The sequence below is a fragment of the Manis javanica genome, chromosome 9 (genome assembly GCF_040802235.1).
Source record: "Manis javanica isolate MJ-LG chromosome 9, MJ_LKY, whole genome shotgun sequence".
NCBI lineage: Eukaryota > Metazoa > Chordata > Mammalia > Pholidota > Manidae > Manis > Manis javanica.
In genome coordinates this window covers 89647262-89668255 of record NC_133164.1, presented here as the reverse complement: position 1 = coordinate 89668255, position 20994 = coordinate 89647262, and the positions used below count along the sequence as shown (strand labels likewise).

At 41.0% G+C, this 20994-nt stretch overlaps 1 protein-coding gene across 6 annotated transcripts in view; it reads right to left on the bottom strand.

The window, feature by feature from the left end:
- Window positions 1-20994, bottom strand: part of LAMA3 (laminin subunit alpha 3) — a 240036-nt gene that overhangs the window by 169141 nt on the left and 49901 nt on the right. For all 6 annotated transcript variants that reach the window (XM_073212898.1, XM_073212899.1, XM_073212900.1 and 3 more), the window contains exons 3-6: window positions 5844-5961; window positions 5008-5126; window positions 3665-3835; window positions 1392-1483 (exon numbers count right to left, since the gene is read on the bottom strand). In XM_073212898.1, coding sequence (XP_073068999.1) covers window positions 1392-1483; window positions 3665-3835; window positions 5008-5126; window positions 5844-5961 — 500 coding nt within the window. The remainder of the gene's footprint in view (window positions 1-1391; window positions 1484-3664; window positions 3836-5007; window positions 5127-5843; window positions 5962-20994) is intronic.

Sequence of the window (20994 nt, the reverse complement as noted above, 5' to 3'; positions counted from 1 at the left end):
TCCTACACTACACCAACCTCTCCTCTCCTCTCCCCTCTCTCTCCAACTCAGGATCCCCTGACCTGCCTTCAGGTATCCTAGGGCCCTGCTTTCCAGGAAGCTACATGGCAGCAATAGATTAATAACGAATAAACAAGTCCTTGCTGATTAAAGGCTAGATGGTTGACAGATTCACATCGCACTCTCAGCTAGCACCACCTGATCGCTGAAGGAGACTGACAACATGAGGGGCTGCTGGTGGGGAGAAGGGCTCCACGGTGCACACAAGTGGGTGGCTGGAACCTCCGCCCCAACATGAAGCTAGGCCTAACGATGCACAAACCTGAACCTGATGAAATGGTGCTCACAGAAAATTACAGACTTTCAATAAAACATTGAGAAAAAATTATTACTACATCTAGCCTCCTATAAATTGCAGCCTGTAAAAGTACCCCTCTTGTGGTGGTAACATGAGTATACAACTGCTGAGCACTAAAAATAATAAGGTAAGATCCCTGCACCGTATTGTGTGTACAATATGCCTCAATTAAAAACAAAAAGATCCACCCAAGTCTGTAGCAGCATTATTCATGATAACCAAAAGGTGGCAGCAACCTATATAACCACCAGTAGATGGAGGGACAGTATATACATAATGAAATACTATTCAACCTTAGAAAGGAAGGGAATCTGACACAGGCTACAACACGGACAAGCCTGAGTTCACCATGCAGTCACAAAAAGACAAATACTGTGTGATTACATGAAGTACTTCGTCAAATTCATTGAGACAGAAAAGTAGAATGGTTGTCACCAGGGGATGGGGGAGGGGGAAATGGGAAGTGGCTTACTGGGCAGAGCGTTTCAGTGTTAGAAGATAAAAAGAATTCTGGAGATGTACTGCACAACAATGTGAACATATTTAACACTGCTGAGCTTAAGCCACTACCACTTAAAAATGCTTAGCTGGTAAACTTTACATCGTGTATTTTACCACAATGAAAAAAAACAGAAAGGATTTGAAAATGTATACCCCTGATCCCATTAGGCCAGGGATGACACACAAGTTTTATTTCTCTTGCCAACTCTAATCAATTATTCATGGCTGCCTGGGGCACCATCTGGGCTTGGGGCGGTGAGGATGGGGGGTGGAGGGCAGTAGGGGGGGGACCTGGTGGCTGCATCCCAGATCAGCCGCAGAGCCCTATGATTGATTAGCCACATCTGCTACAGGCTGCGGGGGACTGTATGTAGGGCTGAAGTTGGGGAGGCACACACCCCACCTCTTTGTTGATAATGAAACATTCCAGTTGAGGGCAGGAACTTAGAAACATGTAATGGGATGCAAATACCCACTGAAGCAATTAGACTTGTTCACAGCAAGGCTTAAAAAATCTGTCCAATGTACTTACAGTTTTTCAGGATTGTTTGCACTGCATACTTCAGCATGGCCATTGCAAACACACCGCCCGCCAATGCTGATGTCCTTTATGCTATAATAATACTGTGCAACAGAACATACAATGTGGCAGTTTTACAAAACAGCAACATAAACTCCTTTACTAATCTTTAACTCATATCTGTATGGACCCTGCGTCCCTCTCACCCTCTCTTCTTGAGCTTACATCAGCACCAAGGGGAGCTGTTTGGATGCAACTTGTCTTACAAAATAAATGTATTCCTCAATCAAATTTAACAGTACACTGCCCAGTGTGTGCACACTTAAAAATCAAATGCTTTAAATGCATGGAGGGAGATTGCCTGGGAAAAGAATCATACTCTACAGCCTTTTGGAAAGGGATGAAGTGCTTGCCAGATTTTTAAAAAATATAAACATTTGTGTTTCATAAATTAAACCTATTTATTTACCCAAAATAAAACGTTTCTATCAAAAATGTTGTATGGCTATGTGCAGGCTCTGAGAAGGGAGAGAACCCTTACTATGATAGATTTAAAAACAGCACTGAGAGTGGGAGGGGCCCCCAGCAGTGGTTAAAGGCTGCCTGGCTCAGAGTTACTAAAGCCAAAGACAGAGTTTCAAGCTCCATAAAGCCAGACAGAGGAAGATTCAGACCTAGGCGATGATCAGCCCTTAAACCAGGCTGCAAATGTTGGTAGGCCATTTCATCGACAAGGTCTTACTTAGCCCAAAGGCATTAACATCCCTCCTATTCATATGAATAAATTCAGAATTAGAGGGCTTGCTGTGACAACCTAACACCCAGAGAGAGAGAGAGGCACCCCACCTGCCTTCACCCCACAGCACACAGACACAGGGTAGGGTAGCTGCATTCTCTCCCTCCAATTCAAGAAGCAACCTAGATTTGGGGGGTCAAGATGATGTATGTGGTGAATTCCATAAAAAATTATTTAATAGAGAAGACTATAGTCACCTAAATGAAAAGCAACATACATATATATATGAGCACAAATCTTGCAACCTCCAAAAAGATAATTGAAAAAAAAGGGGGGTGAGGTACATTTGTGGTGAGGCTCCAAAACACCTGGAGGAATGCAAACACCACCTGGCTACAGTTTACCAGACAGCCCAGCTCTGCCTTGTAAATTCCATCCTTGGATCCAAAGTATTCTCCACCTACAGCAGCTCCGAGGAGAGGGGTTAGAAAACACAGAAGACAGGCCACCTGCCTCCTAGATGACTGACCTTTCTGGAAAATGCTCAAAACTAGCAAATCTTACCCTTCTCTCTCCTGCTTCCTCTCCCAGCTCTCTGATATTACCTACCCAAGAATCCACCCTCTATAATGTGCTCTGGACATCTTCCACTCACCCTTGCAGGTCAGTCTCCGGGCCTACCTTTCTCCACGCTACCCTTTGCCCTTGGGCCGAACTTTATGGCTGCAAAAAAGTTCTTTTGCCCTCTGGCTTCTGGTTTTGGGTTTGGCCAGTGGGAGGCATGGGCAGGAGATCAGAGGGTGAGAGAAGAGAGAGCTCACAATATTTATTCTGTTGGCTCCCTCTGTGCCTAGGAGACAGAGGTACTGTCTTGACACTGAGAGTGGGACTTGCTGATCCAATACAGCAGACAGTCCTAGGGTCACCACCACCTACGTCTCCTTCACTCAGGCTCGAATGCATTCTCCAGCCGCCTGCATCCAGGTGGGGCTCCACCACCAGTTCCTGCCCATGGAAGTGACCTGTGTGGCTAGTGGAAGGTGGGGCTTCTCTGTGCTCCCTCTCCCCTCATCTGCTGACCAGGTGAAGGGGTTCCAAGGGAGGACTCAGGTCCTACAGGATAGCTGCCCATCTAGCTAGAAAGAGCCTAGCTCCCTGCATGATGGCATCTAGCTGATCCTGCCTGCTGACCCACAGGAGACTCTGACATAAGCAAAAAATGAACCTTTACTCTCTTAAGCCCTGAGACTTGGGGTTTGTTGGTTATACTAGATTATTGGATATAATAGGTTATTATAACCAGTAAGTTATTGGCTATTACAGCCTAATAACAGGCAGGCTATCATCTTTTGTCTTTCATCTTCTTTGAACATGATTTTTTTTCAACAACCAGCCTTCTAAATTCCATCTAATATTTCAGACAAGAACAACTCGTACACCTACACCATTACTGGCTGTAAAGATTGCTTGAGAGAGTTCAAGGCAATTCATTTGATAAGCAAAAAACGTCACAAAAGCTGCCAACTAGGTACCTCAAAACACCACTCACCCGCCGGGTGACAGTCGGATCTTTCTGCGCCTTGGAAATGAGGTGACCAAGAAGGGTGTTTGTTCTCAGGAAACGCAAGCGGATGTTCGTTGCCTTGGTGAACTCCCTCAAGGTGTGGGAGAAGGTAAAATTTTTTGCACCTGGACGACCATTTATCAAAGACACCACAACCTAAAATAACCACACACACACAGACGGGAAAAAATTAAAACTGTAACTAAACTAAACAGACTCACATGCTCCAAGCACTTAGCTTCTTTGAGCCTGTCACTTTTGTAGGTGGTCTTGGGTCTTGTTTATGTCTAAAAATGTCATTGCTAGTTTCATCTCCCATCCCCTTCCTAGATCTAAATGTGAGCCATCTGTCCCTGACACCTGCGCTCTCAGGCAATGCTCATTCATTTTCAAATCCTTTGTTCTTTCAGTGCAGTTGTGGGGCTGCAACACTAGGAACTGTTGAAAATACAATGTTAAAATCTCTAAATATAAAGAAACAACTTTTTGTCAAGATGCCTCCAAGAAACTAAGCTAACATTACATTATGAAAATGAGGTTGAAAAAGGAAGCCTCTGCATGTAAAACTGACAGCGAAGGAGACAAAACAATCTATGCAAAACCCAGGCTTTATTGTAAAGCCCTAGGAGATGAAGTCCAAGTCTCACACATCTGAGACATGAACCACTCACCAGTCATTGGAAGATGCTGGACAGAGCTTCTTGGGAAAGGTATCTCTCCCAGCAGAGGAAGACTGACACCCTTTAAAGAAATTCATTTGAAACTCACCTCATGTTCATGATGGCCTCACAATTTCCATGGAATTCTCTGGTTTTCCCCACCTCTGTTTTCCCGTTGTTCTCCCCTAACAATAGTCTGGCTGACTTCACAAGGGCCTGATGTCCAAAGGGACAGCAATCCTTTTCTCCCTTACAGATTATACCCACCCTGCCAAAAAAGGATCAGGGACCAGGACTGCCACCTCCTCCTCATATCCTCACTCTTAGGGGGATAACCAAGCAGTGGGAGGGGTCTTCACCTCAAACACCAGCAGCCCTATTTCTAAATAATCTACCAGAAAGGAGAGTTCAAATCCTGTGAGCCTTAAACCTGGAATTCTGACTTCCTGAGAAGAATTAAAGACCTCAGATAGAATTTCCAATGTCAAATACACCTCGGTTAAAGAAAAAAAAAAAGAATTTCCAACCCAACTCATTCTGTGCATCTTCAATGTGATTCCTTTACCGTCTAGTCCCAAGCACTGGATTCCATCACCACCTATGTCAGTGATGGATATCTTTGGGTTTATTTCTGAGTCTTATCTCTCACAACCCCCCAAATCTACATACCTCACCATTTTCCAAAGGTACAATCCGGGAATATTCAGTAGTACAAAGTACATCATCATCTCGGGTGAGAGCCGTATTTGCCTCCTGCCCAAATTGTTCCAAACAGTCTATTTTAGAGTCTAGGAAGGAAACATTTTAATATTATAAAATATTAGCATCTTGCTATAAATCTAAGAAACCTTATGATTTTAAGAAAATACATTCTTAAGATAAAAAACATTTTTTAAGGAAGATTCTTTCCCTTCAGCAGGAAAAGAACAGAGAAGCATTTAAGACTTTCAAACCAAAGCCTAGAATGAAGTTTTAGTTCATTCAAATACCAAGTCATTTCAGGCCACTTCTTTCAACAACAAGGTTTGGAGATGTTCTAAATACTCACTCATTAGGCAAGTTTACCCTCTAAGGAACATTCATGGAAAACCCAGTAACCAGGTAAAATCCCTGTCCACCTCAATTCATCATAGGGTCCAGAGACACCAACATTCTCTATTAGTGAAGATGACAGGGTCCAGGGAAGTAATGTGAAATGCAGGATCCCTAAAAATGGAACTAAGTTCCTAATTGTATGTAATGGAAAAGCACTAGAGCTATAACCTAGTTATAGGTGCACTGTCTCCCCCAAAATCATGGCAAGAACTGTTACCATAAAAGGTATTTCAACCTCAGTTCTGCATGCATAACCTTGGAATTAAGGATGTTCTGAGGGTAACCTAGAAAGTTAAAAACTGACTGTTCCTAACTAGCCACACTGAGAGACTAATTTTCTACCTAAATACAGTCTTGATCTGTTGCAAATAATCAAAGCCCCTCATAATATGGTAAGCAAGATTACTTACGAGCAAAATATTGCCAAGGTGAGTAGGTGCTTCCAAAGTCTACAGATCTTTCTAAGACCCAAAGATCAGGGCGAGGAGAATTTGCAAATTTGATTAAAACATAGGCCACATGGAAAAGCTAAAGATAAAGAAAAAAGATATAATTATTAAAATTGCCTCATCTATCCACAACCTCAACCATCTCTATATTTTGCTGATTTACAAGGAAACACATCTACCCACACCTTTCAGGAAATCCTATTTCTAACTGCCTATTGGACATCTCTACCTGGGTGTGGCCTCTCAGGCTTATCATGTTCAAAACCAAAATAATCATTCTTCTTTATCCATCAAACCCATACAGTAATCTTCGTCACACCTCAAACATTATACCTTGAATTTCAACCAGCCTACATGGCATCTTAAGCCTGTACATTCAGAAAATCTCGTGTCAAGTAGCAGTCATCATGTGCTGAGTCCTTCTAGGACCAAGAACCAATGGTACAGCCCAGAGTGGCCCCTGGTTCTAGGTCTTGAAGAGCTCGCTGCTGCAGAGCTGAGGGCTGGGCAGCTGCTCGGGAAAGCAGTAGCACCGCCTTCCTCTGCACCATCTCCACTCACCCCCTCTTTTCCTGATTGCATGGCTTCTTATGAATTTTCTTGCTCATCCTCATGTTGCCTGTGGCCAGGACAATGCAAAAGTATGGAGGAGATGAAGAGGGGCTTTGGTCCTGCTTTATCTGCCTACCGCTCTTAAATCCCAATATGCCTCCCAAGGGGGACCTCAGGAGTCCTTGTTGTCTACTGCTACCCCATCCCCCAAAACTTATCTGGCTTGAATTTTGAACTCTGACAGTCTATATATTTCCCAAAGATCCTGGGATGTCAGTGAGCACAGGTGTTAAACTGTTCACATGTTAATGAATGAACATCATCTCCATCCCCATATTCCCTCACCACAAGTTAACAGATTTAACAGTGACTCTGAGAAAAGGACTGCCCCACCTTATTAGCTAGCCCAGTGTGGCCATTGGCACAATGAGTGCATCTAGTTAGACAGAGAGGCAATGCTCAGTCTCTGTGGAATCCTCCTATTTTTGGGGGAAAAAAAATAAAGCAGTTTCATCTTTGTATTTTCACAAACAATAGTAAGAGTCATGTATTTTTCTTAAGAGTCTCAGAACTACTAGCTAATTATAAACATTCCAAACCCGGCACTAGGAGCCAAAACCACTAGGAAAACAGCTCTCAAATTTAGTCTCAGGACTCCTTCACACTTTAAAAATCACTGAGGACCTCAGAGAACAAGAGAGAGAGAGAGAGAAAGGGATAGAAAGTGTCTTTGAGGAGGTAATTGCTGAAAACTTCCCCAATCTGGGGAAGGAGATAGTCTCTCAGGTGATGGAGATGCACAGATCTTCCAACACAAGAGACCCAAGGAAGATAACACAAGACATAGTAATTAAAATGGCAAAGATCAAGCATAAGGACAGACTATTAAAAGCAGCCAGAGAGATAAATAAGACCACATACAAAGGAAAGCCCTTCAGGCTAACATCAGACTTCTCAGCAGAAACCTTAAAGGCCAGAAGGGAGTGTATTTAATGCATGATGTATTTAATGCAACGAAGCAGAAGGGCCTGGAACCAAGATTACTTTATCCAGCAAGATTATCATTTAAATTTGAAGGAGGGATTAAATAATTTCCAGATAAGCAAAAGCTGAGAGAATTTACCTCCCACAAACCATCTCTACATGTATCTTGGAGAGACAGCTATAGATAGAAGTGTTCCTAAGGTTTAATCGCTGTCACCACAGGTAATAAAACCACAGTAAAGAAAGTAGAACAGCTAATTACTAAGCAAATGCAAAATTAAAGTAACTATCCCCAAAGTCAATCAAAGGATAGACAAGGAGTACAGAATATGATACCTATATATACAGAATGGAGGAGGAAGAAAAAGGAGGAGAAAACGAAAAGAAACCTTAGATTGTGTTTGTAATAGCATATTAAGTGAGTTAAGTTAGACTCTGAGATTATAAGGAAGTTAATATTGAACCTTTGGTAACCACAAATCTAAAGTCTGCAATTGCAATAAGTACATACCTATTAATAATCACCCTAAATATGGATATATGCTGCCTATAAGAGACTCATTTCAAACCCAAAGACATACAGACTAAAAGTGAAGGAATGGAAAAAAGATATTTCATGCAACTAATAGAGAGAAAAAAGCAGAAGGTGCAGTACTTGTATCAGACAAAATAGACTTCAAAACAAAGAAAGTCACAAGAGACAAAGAAGGACATTACATAATGATAAAGGGGTCAATCCAACAAGAAGATATAACCATTATAAATATATATGCACCCAACACAGGAGCACCTACATATGTGAAACAAATACTGACTGAATTAAAAGGGGAAATAGAATGCAATGCATTCATTCTTGGAGACTTAATGCTCCACTCATTCTGAAGTACAGATCAACCAGAAAGAAAATAAGTAAGGACACAGAGGCACTGAACAACACATTAGAAAAGGCGGACCTAACAGACATCTACAGAACTCTACACCCAAAAGCAGCAGGATACACATTCTTCTCAAGTGCACATGGAACATTTTCAGAATAGATCATATACTAGGACACAAAAAGAGCCTCAGTAAATTCCAAAAGATTGAAATTGTGCCAACCAGTTTCTCAGACCACAAAGGAATGAAACTAGAAATAAATTACACAAAGAAAATGAAAAATCTCACAAACACATGGAGGCTTCACATGCTCCTAAATAACCAATGGATCAATGACCAAATAAAAACAGAGATCAAGCAATATATGGAGACAAATGACAACAATGATTCAACACTGCAAAATCTGTGGGATGCAGCCAAGGCCATGCTAAGAGGAAAGTATATTGCAATACAGGACTACCTCAGGAATGAAGAACAATTCCATATAAGCAGTCTAAACTCACAACTAATGTAACTAGGAAAAGAACAAATGAGGTCCAAAGTCAGTAGAAGGAGGGACATAATAAGGATTAGAGCAGAAATAAATAAAATTGAAAAGAATAAAAAAAACAATAGAAAGAATCAATGAAAGCAAGACCTGGTTCTTCAAGAAAATAAACAAAATAAATAAACCCCTAGCCAGACTTATCAAGAAAAAAAGAGAGTCTACACACATAAACAGAATCAGAAATGAGAAAGAAAAATTCACTATGGACACCACAGAAATACAAAGAATTATTAGAGAATACTATGAAAAATTATATGCTAACAAACTGGATAATCTAGAAGAGATGGACAACTTTCAAGAAAAATATAACCTTCTAAGGCTGACCAAGGAAGAAACAGAAAATCTGAACAGACCAATTATCAGCAATGAAATTGAACTGGTAATCAAAAAACTACCTAAGTACAAAACTCCTGGACCAGATGGCTTCCTGCTGAATTTTATCAAACATTTAGTGAAGGCATAATACCCATTCTCCTTAAAGTTTTCCAGAAAAATAGAAGAGGAGGGAGTACTTCCAAACTCATTCTATGAGGCCAGTATCACTCTAATACCAAAACCAGGCAAAGACACCACAAAAAAAGAAAATTCAGACCAATATCCTTGATGAACATATATGCAAAAATACTTGACAAAATACTAGCAAACCGAATTCAAAAAAACATCAAAAATATCATCCATCATGATCAAGTTGGATTTATGCCAGGGATGCAAAGATGGTACAACATTCAAAAATCCATCAACATCATCCACCACATTAACAAAAAGAAGGACAAAAACCACATGATCATCTCCATAGATGCTGAAAAACATTCGACAAAATTCAACATCCATTCATGATAAAAACTCTCCAAAAAATGGGTATGGAAGGCAAGTACCTCAACATGATAAAGGCTATATATGACAAACCCACAGCCAACATTTTACTTAACAGCAAGAAGCTGAAAGCTTTTCCTTTAAGATTGGGAACAAGACAAGAATGTTCACTTTCTCCACTTCTTTTCAACATAGTACTGGAGGTCCTAGCCATGGCAATCAGACAACACAAAGAAATAAAAGGCATCCAGATTGGCAAGGGAGAAGTTAAACTGTCCCTGTTTGCAGATGACATGATATTGTACATAAAAATCCCTAAAGAATCCACTCCAAAACTACTAGATCTAATATCTGAATTCATCAAAGTTGCAGGATACAAAATTAATATGCAGAAATCTGTGGCATTCCTATACATTAACAATGAACTATCAGAGACAGAAATCAGGAAAGCAATTACATTCACAATTGCATCAAAAGGAATAAATACCTAGGAATAAACCTAATCAAGGAGGTGAAAGATCTATACCCTGAAAACTACAAGACACTCATGAGAGAAATTAAAGAAGATACCAATAAATAGAAACACATCCATGCTCATGGATAGGAAAAATTAATATTGTCAAAATGGCCATTCTGCCTAAAGTAATCTACAGATTCAATGCAATTCCTATCAAAATACCAACAGCATTCTTGAACAAACTACAGAAAATCGTCCTAAAATTCATATGGAACCACAAAATACCTTGAATAGCCAAAGCAATCCTGAGAAGGAAGAATAAAGCAGGGGGAATTATGCTCCCCAACTTCAAGCTCTACTAGAAAGCCACAGTAATGAAGACATTTTGGTACTGGCACAAGAACAGACCCATAGACCAATGGAACAGACCAGAGAGCCCTGATATAAACCCAACCATATATGGTCAATTAATATATGATAAAGGAGCCAGGGACATACAATGGGGAAATGACAGCCTCTTCAACAGCTGGTGTTGGCAAAACTGGACAGCTACATGCAAGAGAATGAAACTGGATTATTGTTTAACCCCATACACAAAAGTAAACTCGAAATGGATTAAAGACTTGAATGTAAGTCATGAAACCTCTTAGAAGAACAACATAAGCAAACATCTCCTGAATATAAGCATGAACAACTTCTCTCTGAACGCATCTCCTCGAGAAAGGGAAACAAAAGCAAAAATGAACTCATGGGACTACATCAAGCTAAAAAGTTTCTGTATGGCAAAGGACATCATCAACAAAACAAAAAGGCATCCTATAGTATAGGAGAACATATTTGTAAATGATATATCTGACAAGGGGTTAACATCCAAAATATATAAAGAACTTACACGCTTCAACACCCAAAAAGCAAAGAACCCGAATAACAAGTGGGCAGAGGATATGAAGAGACAGTTCTCTAAAGAAGAAAGTCAGATAGCCAACAGACACATGAAAAGATGCTCCACATCACTAATTATCAGGGAAATGCAAATTAAAACCACAATGAGATATCACCTCACACCAGTAAGGATGGCCAGCATCAAAAAGATTAAGAACAACAAATGCTGGCAAGGATGTGGAGAAAGGGGAACCCTCCTACACTGCTGGTGGGAATGTATGCTAGTTCAACCATTGTGGAAAGTAATATGGAGGTTCCTCAAAACACTAAAAATAGAAATACCATCTGACCTGGATTCCCACTCCTTGGAATTTACCCAAAGAATACAACTTCTCAGATTCAAAAGGATATATGCACCCCTATGTTTATCAGAGTACTTTTTACAATAGCCAAGATATGGAAGCAACCTAAGTGTCCATCAACAGATGAATGGATAAAGAAGAGTCAGTACATATACACAATGGAATACTATTCAGTCATAAGAAAGAAACAAATCCTACCATTTGCAACAACACGGATGGAGCTGGAGGACATTACGCTCAGTGAAATAAGCCAGGCGGAGAAAGACAAATGCCAAATGATTTCCCTCATTTGTGGAGTAGAATAGTGAAGCAAAACTAAAGGAACAAAATAGCAGCAGACTCAGAGACTCCAAGAATGAACTAGTGGTTACCAAAGGGGAGGGGAGTGGGAAGGCGGGTGGGGAGGGAGGGAGAAGGGGATTGAGGGGTACTTTGTTTAGTACACATGGTGTGGGGGATCACGGGGAGAACAGTGTAGCACAGAGAAGGGACATAGTGGATCTGTGGCATCTTGCTGCACTGATGGACAGTGACTGCATTGGGGTATGGGTGGGGACTTGATAATATGGATAAATGTAGTAACCACATTGTTTTTTCATGTGAAAACTTCATAAGAGTGTATATCAATCATACCTTAAATTTTAAATAATTTTAAATAATTTAAAATTTTTTTAATAATTTAAAAATAAATCCCTGAGGACCTCAAAAAGCTTTTGTTTATGTGGACTGTGTTTATTGATATCTACCACATTAAATACTAAGGCTGAGAAAAATTTTAAATGTGTATTCTAATTCATTTAAAATAATAAACCCACTACACATTGACATAAGTACCATATTTCATGAAAAATTACTGTATTTTCCCTACCATAAAAATTTTAGTGAGAATAGTGGCTTTGCTTTATATTTTAAAAGTCTCTTTAAATGTCTGTCTTAACAGAAGGCAGCTGGACTTCAAAGCATGTGTACCTCCTAAAACGCCCTGGGACCCACATGGGTATTCCACCACACTCTGAGAACCACCACTCTAGGTCAGAGATTACCCTTTGCTTTTAGAAACCCTTTTGCTTATTTCTCCATGGAAGCAAGCACTGTCACACAAATTCCCAAAAACTCTAAATTGAGCCAGTAGTGTCCCAAACTTGCACTTTGATCTTGAAAAACTTCTTCCCCAGCCTCAGATGAATGTCCCAGATTGTATACCAAGCCTACGAAAAATGATCCAACCTCATGGAGGAAAACTAATTAGGAACTGTAAGGTATTCTGAAAACAATAAAAGGTAGAAGAAAAAATTTCCAAAAGACACTGTCCTTACCATTATTACATAAGTATTATGAATGGTATTATGTACCATTTACAGCAAGTCCAAGAACTCCCAGTTGGAAAATCAAAACAAATGTTTTTCCCTTAAAACTGTTTGCACTTCTCTGTTAGACCACGTCAAAATAACACTGCTTTTAGATATGTAAGTAGGCTATAAATGAAACACTTTTAGATACAGAAATCATTCACATTGTTAATCTCTTCCATCAAAATCCTACAATCATAGTACCAACCAAAAAAATCATATTTATTTAATAGTTTATGATCTAATGGTTATTATGTTCTACATACTATGTAAAGCACCTCACAAGCTTTCTCACCTGTAGTCCTCACAATTAAAGTGAGATTTCATGAAGCCCACGAAGGTAAGTGTGGACTTTTAGAGACGAGGAGTGTGGCTTCGAGAGGATAAGTCACATGCCCATGTCTTACAGATAGAAAAATCCAGAGCCTAGGCATACTCTATTCACTGATCCCTAGCTATGCCACAGAACCTAACAGATACTTAGTGTTTGACCTGTTGTATCCTAAGAGAAATAAACCGTCAGAAAAATTCCAAACACCATACTAAGAAACTAACATTCCACTCTAGGAGCCTGGAGGTGGGGAACTACATTATGATACATCTCAAGAATTATTGAGTGCACTGGTTTTCCAAAGTTGCACTTTCTGCTACTGAAAATCCAAATAAATTAAATAGCCTCAGTGGCACAGAAGGGATCTTTGTCTTTGTTTCACTTTATCCTGTTCCAAGATAATGTGTGATCCCTTTGAAGCAGCAGAGCAGTTAAAAAATCCCCCATCTAGCAGCAGGTAGAGACACGCCTCAGTGTGCCCCTCTGCTTGTTAGGTGAGCCCGCCACCCGAGCCTAATTTAATAAGCCCACTGATTCCATCAGCTCATCTTCCAGCACCCATCAGACAGGACATGCCACTTCCAAATGCTTCCCTTCCATTTCATCTTAGAGATTTGTTTCTGAGATTCCTTAGCATATTTTTGTATGCCCTGACTCTTGGTAGGCTGCATTTTGTTTTTTCTGATTCCATTTGCTCTGGCAGACTGTGTTTTCTCTGTCACGCGCCACTGCTATGTAACTTGCAGCTGCTTCTTGCCAAGTGCTTCAGCTCTGCAGCAAATCTCTATTTAGTCTTACAGATTCAAAATGTTGCTGCGAAGCAGTGAGTGTTTTCCAAAGTGGGTTCACGGCCTGGAGCATGCACGTTAAACCAACAGGTATTGATTTATTCTCTTCTGTTGGATAACTTAAGATTATGTGCCTTTTAAAAGGCTCCTTCTATTATACCCCTAGTATCAGTTACTTCTGTTTGATCACTCAAAATACTTCCAGGCACTCAGGAATGATTTGTGAGACTCACTGATGTAAAGAAGGTTCTTTACGAAGCTTTTTAGCACCAGACTGTTGGGTCACTCGAAGCAGAAGTGCAAAGGCAAAGTTGTAGATTTTCAGAGAAATAACATTTGGGATCAAAGATGAGGAGGAAGAAATGACCAAGAAGGATTGAGTTACAGTCTTCTTTCCATGCGCTTTTGGAACAAGTGAAAGATGGCCTAGGCTTTGTTGATTATCTTTTAGGTAGAGATACAAAGTAGTCTTTAAAATAATCTTTTAATGAAGCAAATAATAATCATAATAAAGTGGTGGGTGAGGCAATTTGACTTTCAAAGCCTTGAAGGTGAGTAGGTGAGACAAGACAGCAGCACGGGCCCCTTGTTTCTCTCTGAGGTGCCCATCACTTGGAAACCTCTGAAATTCCAGGTGGCTGCAGCCCATCACCCCAGGATCTTCCCAGATTGCATGTAGTAAATATTCCACAAATGCTAATGAATTGGTGGATGGACTTGTGTAGTTGCCACCAAATTCGGGAGGTGGGCACCTGTTGGCAAGCACAGAGACAGAGGAGAACACCAAAGTGGTCCTGTCTGGCACCTGAACTTGGCGGTGGGCTGCTAAGAGTATAGGAAAATCAACTCCCGGGAGCAAATGCTTGTCCCAGCACCCCCAAGAATTGTGACTCTAAGTACATCAATGAACCATTCTGAGATTTTATTTCCTTGTTAATAAAATGAGTGAAGATATTTATTAAGTAGATGAGGGACAATAACATACACTTCATTACAGATTTTAGATTCTCCATCTAAAAGAGCACTTATCATGTTCTATGGCATATTGTTTCATCTTAAATCTAAGTTTATATGTGAATTAACCTGTTATAATTAATTGAATTATAATCTGTTAAAACAGCTTTATAATTTGATAAACACATTGTTTCACAAAGCAGCATTTCCTAATCTACTTTTTCCAACATTTTATTTTGCGTAATTTTCAGACCTATAGGAAAGATCAGAGAACAATACAATAAATATCCATACATTTTTCACTTAGATCCACCAAATGTTAACATTTTGTCACATTCGTGTGCTCTCTTTCTCTCTACAAACACACACACACACACACACACACAGTTTTTGAACCTCTGAAAGTAAGTTTCAGACTTCATTATGCACCAATCCTAAATATGTCAGCATGTATCTCTCAAGAACATGGACATTTCTCCTACATAAACTCAACATTTTGATGCCTAAGAAATTTTACCATTTATACAAAAACCTTATTTAGTATACTGTCTGTATTCAAACTTCCCTCATTCTCCTAATTATGCCCCTTATATTTCTCCAGTCCAGGATTGGAAATCAGTTCAATCAAGGATTATATACGGGACTGAATTGGCCAGCTCCTTCTGTCTCCTGTATGTTAGAGCAGTCCTCCCATGGAGGGTTTTCATCCTGACATTGACATTTAGAGGAGCCCAGGTCCTTTCCATCACAGAATGTTCCACAATCTGAATTTGTCCCATTATTTTCTCATGAGTGGATTCAGGATAAGTATTTTGACAGGATTACTTCCTAACTGATGAGTCCTTCTCATGGCTTCATGCCAGGGGCACATGATACCAGGTTATCCTGGCATTAGTGATGCTGTTTGGTCTCTTGCCTAAGAAGATTCCCCTCAGATTTCCCCATTATAAAGTTACTTTTTTACCTTTGTCATTAATAAGCAACCGGTAGTAAGACATTTTAAACATTCTCTTTAAGAAATAAATCATAAATGTTCCCACTCTCCATGTAAAAGTACAAATAGGAGTTATGAAAAATAAATAATAAATACATATGTAACCAAACAATTGTGCTTCATGGCAGGTCCCCATTTGAAAAACTCATCTAGTGAGCTAATTTCATAGCAAAATTTTTAACTGAGAATAAAAGACACAGATCATGTGAAATGAAGCTCCATTGTAGAAACCTTGTTTGAAAAATGTTTTCCAAAATGAAAAAACGATCCTCATAGAACAGTCAAGGCCTGTGATGAAAAGACAACTCAGCTGGCTTGAAAATGGATCCTTTTAGACCTGGTCCAAAGAGCACACCTGCCAGGGGCTCAGCAAGGGCATTTCTTGGGGGTTTCCCATCACCCTGTGCTATGAAAACCAATCCCGGCACCATCAAAAAGAGTGCGCTTGGGAGGAAGGTCACTCTGTCCCTCAGTTCCTTACTGGCTTCCCAAAGTACCTGCTCGCCTGGGAGGAGGGAAGGTGGATCATTCTAGAAACTTACACGAAGGAACTCAAGAGGTCCCTAGGTCAACTTCTACCCTAGGATAAGAACCTTCACCTGTGAATCTCTCTGTGAGGTAACGCCCTGCACTGCCGACAACTTGTAACACTTACATGTTTCCTCAGTATTTTGTCAGAAACTTTCTCTTACAGGTTCTCCTTCCACCCCTGGGAGTCACACAGATTTCTACTCTTTATCCCACATGACAGCCTGCACGGGATTTAAATTATGACACCACATCTCCCTAGGTCTTAAGAAATTAAGACTTAAGTCAGCAGGAGGTGAAGATTACAGTAGAACTTGAAAAGGACAGGAGAAACAGGGTCTCTTGCCTCATTAAAAATAGCTGTACTAGCCTAAGAAATAAAAACCTTAAGCCAAAATCAAGTCTCAAGATTTGGATCACTCCAATAACTTGGAAAAAGACAAGTATACTGTTTTTTTAATGGGGACAAGAAAAAAAAAGTCGTAAGGGAAAAGGTGAAATACTTGCACTTATATTTCATTACCAATAAATTCTTAACTCTAGATAAAAAATGTATGATGGGGGGGCGGAGCCAGGATGGCGGCGTGAGTAGAGCAGTGGAAATCTCCTCCCAAAAACACATAGAGCTATGAAAATATAACAAAGAAAAATCTTCCTAAAATAGAGACCACAGGACACAGGACAACATCCAGACCACATCCACACCTGCAAGAACCCAGCGCCTTGCAAAGGGGGTAAGATACAAGCCCCGGCCCAGCGGGACCCGAGCGCCCCTCCCCCCGGCTCCCGGCGGGTGGAAAGAAACCCGAGCGACCCGAGCGGTTTTTTTTTTTTGGTGAGCGCTTTTGGGAAGCCTTAAAGGGACAGGCCCCCGTTGCTAGGGAGGCAGGGTGGCGGGACCGGTGAGCAGGTGCCTGGGAACGGCGCCTGAGGACAAAGAATATCCCGCGTTTCTCCCTGCGGGACCGGCGGGAAGGTGCCTGAGACCAGTGCCTGAGGACGGAGGAAATCGCGCGTTTTTCCCCTTTTTTTTTTTTTCTCTTTTTGGCGAGCGCTTTTTGGAAGCCTTAAAGGGACAGGGACCCCAGTGCTAGGGAGGCAGGGTGGCGGGACTGGTGAGCAGGTGCCTGGGACCGGCGCCTGAGGACAAAGAATATCCCACGTTTTTCCCTGTGGGACCAGTGGGCGGGTGCCTGAGACCGGCACTTGAGGACAGAGGAAATCGTGCGTTTTTCCCCTTTTTTTTCCCTCTTTTCTGCGAGTGCTTTTTGGAAGCCTAAAAGGGACAGGGACCCCGGTGCTAGGGAGGCAGGGCGGCGGGACTGGTGAGCGGGTGCCTGGGACCGGCACCTGAGGACAAAGAATATCCCGCGTTTTTCCCTGTGGGACCGGTGGGTGGGTGCCTGAGACTGGCACCTGAGGACGGAAGAAATCGCGCGTTTTTCCCCTTTTTTTCTCTCTTTTTGGCGAGTGCTTTTTGGAAGCCTTAAAGGGACAGGGACCCCGGTGCTAGGGAGGCAGGGCGGCGGGACTGGTGAGCGGGTGCCTGGGACCAGTGCCTGAGGATAAAGAATATCGAGCGTTCCTTCCCTGCGGGACCGGTGGGTGGGTGCTTTTTGGAAGCCTTGAAAGGACAGGGACCCTGGTGCTAGGGAGACAGGGCAGCAGGACCAGTGAGCGGGTGCCTGGGACCGGCACCTGAGGACAAAAAAAAAAAAAAAAAAAATCGCTTGTTTTTTCCTTTTTTTTTTTTTTTTTTCTTTCTTTCTGTTCCCTCTCTCATTGTTGCTGTTGTTGTTTTGGTTTGGAGAGTGCTTTTTGGAAGTCTTAAAGGGGCAGGACAGGTCACTTAGACCAGAGGCAGGGAATCTGGGGATCTCTGGGCACTCTAACCCCCTGGGCAGCAGGGAGCACAGAGGCCCCTTACGGAGATAAATAGCCTCCTGGCCACTCCCCCTCCAACGGGGCTCCACCATTTTGGAGGAACAGCCCCAGCCAGGCCAAGCCCACAGCAACAGCGGAGACAAACCCCAAAGCAACTAGGCAGGAAGCAGAAGCCCTGTCTGCGCACAGCTGCCCAGCACAAGCAACTAGAGGTCGCTAGTCTCCCAGGAAAAGGCTACAAACCAACAAGAAGGGAAGCTCTTCCAGCGGTCACTTGTACCAGCTCTGCAAACTATCTCTATCACCATGAAAAGACAAAACTACAGGCAGACAAAGATCACAGAGACAACACCTGAGAAGGAGACAGACCTAACTAGTCTTCCTGAAAAAGAATTCAAAATAAAAATCATGAACATGCTGACAGAGATGCAGAGAAAAATGCAAGAGCAATGGGATGAGATGCAGAGAAAAATGCAAGAGCAGTGGGATGAGATGCAGAGAAAAATGCAAGAGCAGTGGGATGAAGTCCGGAAGGAGATCACAGATGTCAGGAAAGAGATCACAGAAGTGAAACAATCCCTGGAAGGATTTATAAGCAGAATGGATAAGATGCAAGAGGCCATTGAAGGAATAGAAGCCAGAGAACAGGAACGTATAGAAGCTGACATAGAGAGAGATAAAAGGATCTCCAGGAATGAAACAACACTAAGAGAAATATGTGACCAATACAAAAGGAAAAACATTCGTATTATAGGGATACCAGAAGAGGAAGAAAGAGGAAAAGGGATAGAAAGTGTCTTTGAAGAAATAATTGCTGAAAACTTCCCCAAACTGGGGGAGGAAATAATCGAACAGACCATGGAATTACACAGAACCCCCAACAGAAAGGATCCAAGGAGGACAACACCAAGACACATAGTAATTAAAATGGCAAGGATCAAGGACAAGGAAAGAGTTTTAAAGGCAGCTAGAGAGAAAAAGGTCACCTATAAAGGAAAACCAATCAGGCTAACATCAGACTTCTCAACAGAAACCCTACAGGCCAGAAGAGAATGGCATGATATACTTAATGCAATGAAACAGAAGGGCCTTGAACCAAGGATACTGTATCCAGCACGACTATCATTTAAATATGATGGTGGGATTAAACAATTCCCAGACAAGCAAAAGCTGAGGGAATTTGCTTCCCACAAACCACCTCTACAGGGCATCCTACAGGGACTGCTCTAGATGGGAGCACCCCTAAAAAGAGCACAGAACAAAACACACAATATATGAAGAATGGAGGAGGAGGAATAAGAAGGGAGAGAAGAAAAGATTCTCCAGACAGTGTATATAACAGCTCAATAAGCGAGCTAAGTTAGGCAGTAAGATACTAAAGAAGCTAACCTTGAACCTTTGGTAACCACGAATCTAAAGCCTGAAATGGCAATAAATACATATCTCTCAATAGTCACCCTAAATGTAAATGGACTTAATGCACCAATCAAAAGACATAGAGTAATAGAATGGATAAAAAAGCAAGATCCATCTATATGCTGCTTACAAGAAACTCACCTTAAACCCAAAGATAAGCATAGACTAAAAGTCAAGGGATGGAAAAACATATTTCAGGCAAACAACAGTGAGAAGAAAGCAGGGGTTGCAGTAGTAATATCAGACAAAATAGACTTCAAAACAAAGAAAGTAACAAGAGATAAAGAAGGCCACTACATAATGATAAAGGGCTCAGTCCAACAAGAGGATATAACCATTCTAAATATATATGCACCCAATACAGGAGCACCAGCATATGTGAAGCAAATACTAACAGAACTAAAGAGGGAAATAGACTGCAATGCATTCATTGTAGGAGACTTCAACACACCACTCACCCCAAAGGATAGATCCACCGGGCAGAAAATAAGTAAAGACACACAGGCACTGAACAACACACTAGAACAGATGGACCTAATAGACATCTATAGAACTCTACATCCAAAAGCAACAGGATATACATTCTTCTCAAGTGCACATGGAACATTCTCCAGAATAGACCACATACTAGCTCACAGTAAGAGCCTCAGTAAATTCCAAAATATTGAAATTCTACCAACCAATTTTTCAGACCACAAAGGTATGAAAGTAGAAATAAATTCTACAAAGAAAACAAAAAGGCTCACAAACACATGGAGGCTTAACAACATGCTACTAAATAATCAATGGATCAATGAACAAATCAAAATAGAGATCAAGGAATATATAGAAACAAATGACAACAACAACACTAAGCCCCAACTTCTGTGGGATGCAGCGAAAGCAGTCTTAAGAGGAAAGTATATAGCAATCCAGGCACACTTGAAGAAGGAAGAACAATCCCAAATGAATAGTCTAACATCACAATTATTAAAACTGGAAAAAGAAGAAGAAAGGAGGCCTAAAGTCAGCAGAAGGAGGGACATAATAAAGATCAGAGAAGAAATAAACAAAATTGAGAAGAATAAAACAATAGCAAAAATCAACGAAACCAAGAGCTGGTTTTTTGAGAAAATAAACAAAATAGATAAGCCTCTAGCCCAACTTATTAAGAGAAAAAGAGAGTCAACACAAATCAACATAATCAGAAATGAGAATGGAAAAATCACGACAGACTCCACAGAAATACAAAGAATTATTAAAGACTACTATGAAAACCTATATGCCAACAAGCTGGAAAACCTAGAAGAAATGGACAACTTCCTAGAAAAATACAACCTCCCAAGACTGACCAAGGAAGAAACACAAAAGTTAAACAAACCAATTACAAGCAAAGAAATTGAAACAGTAATAAAA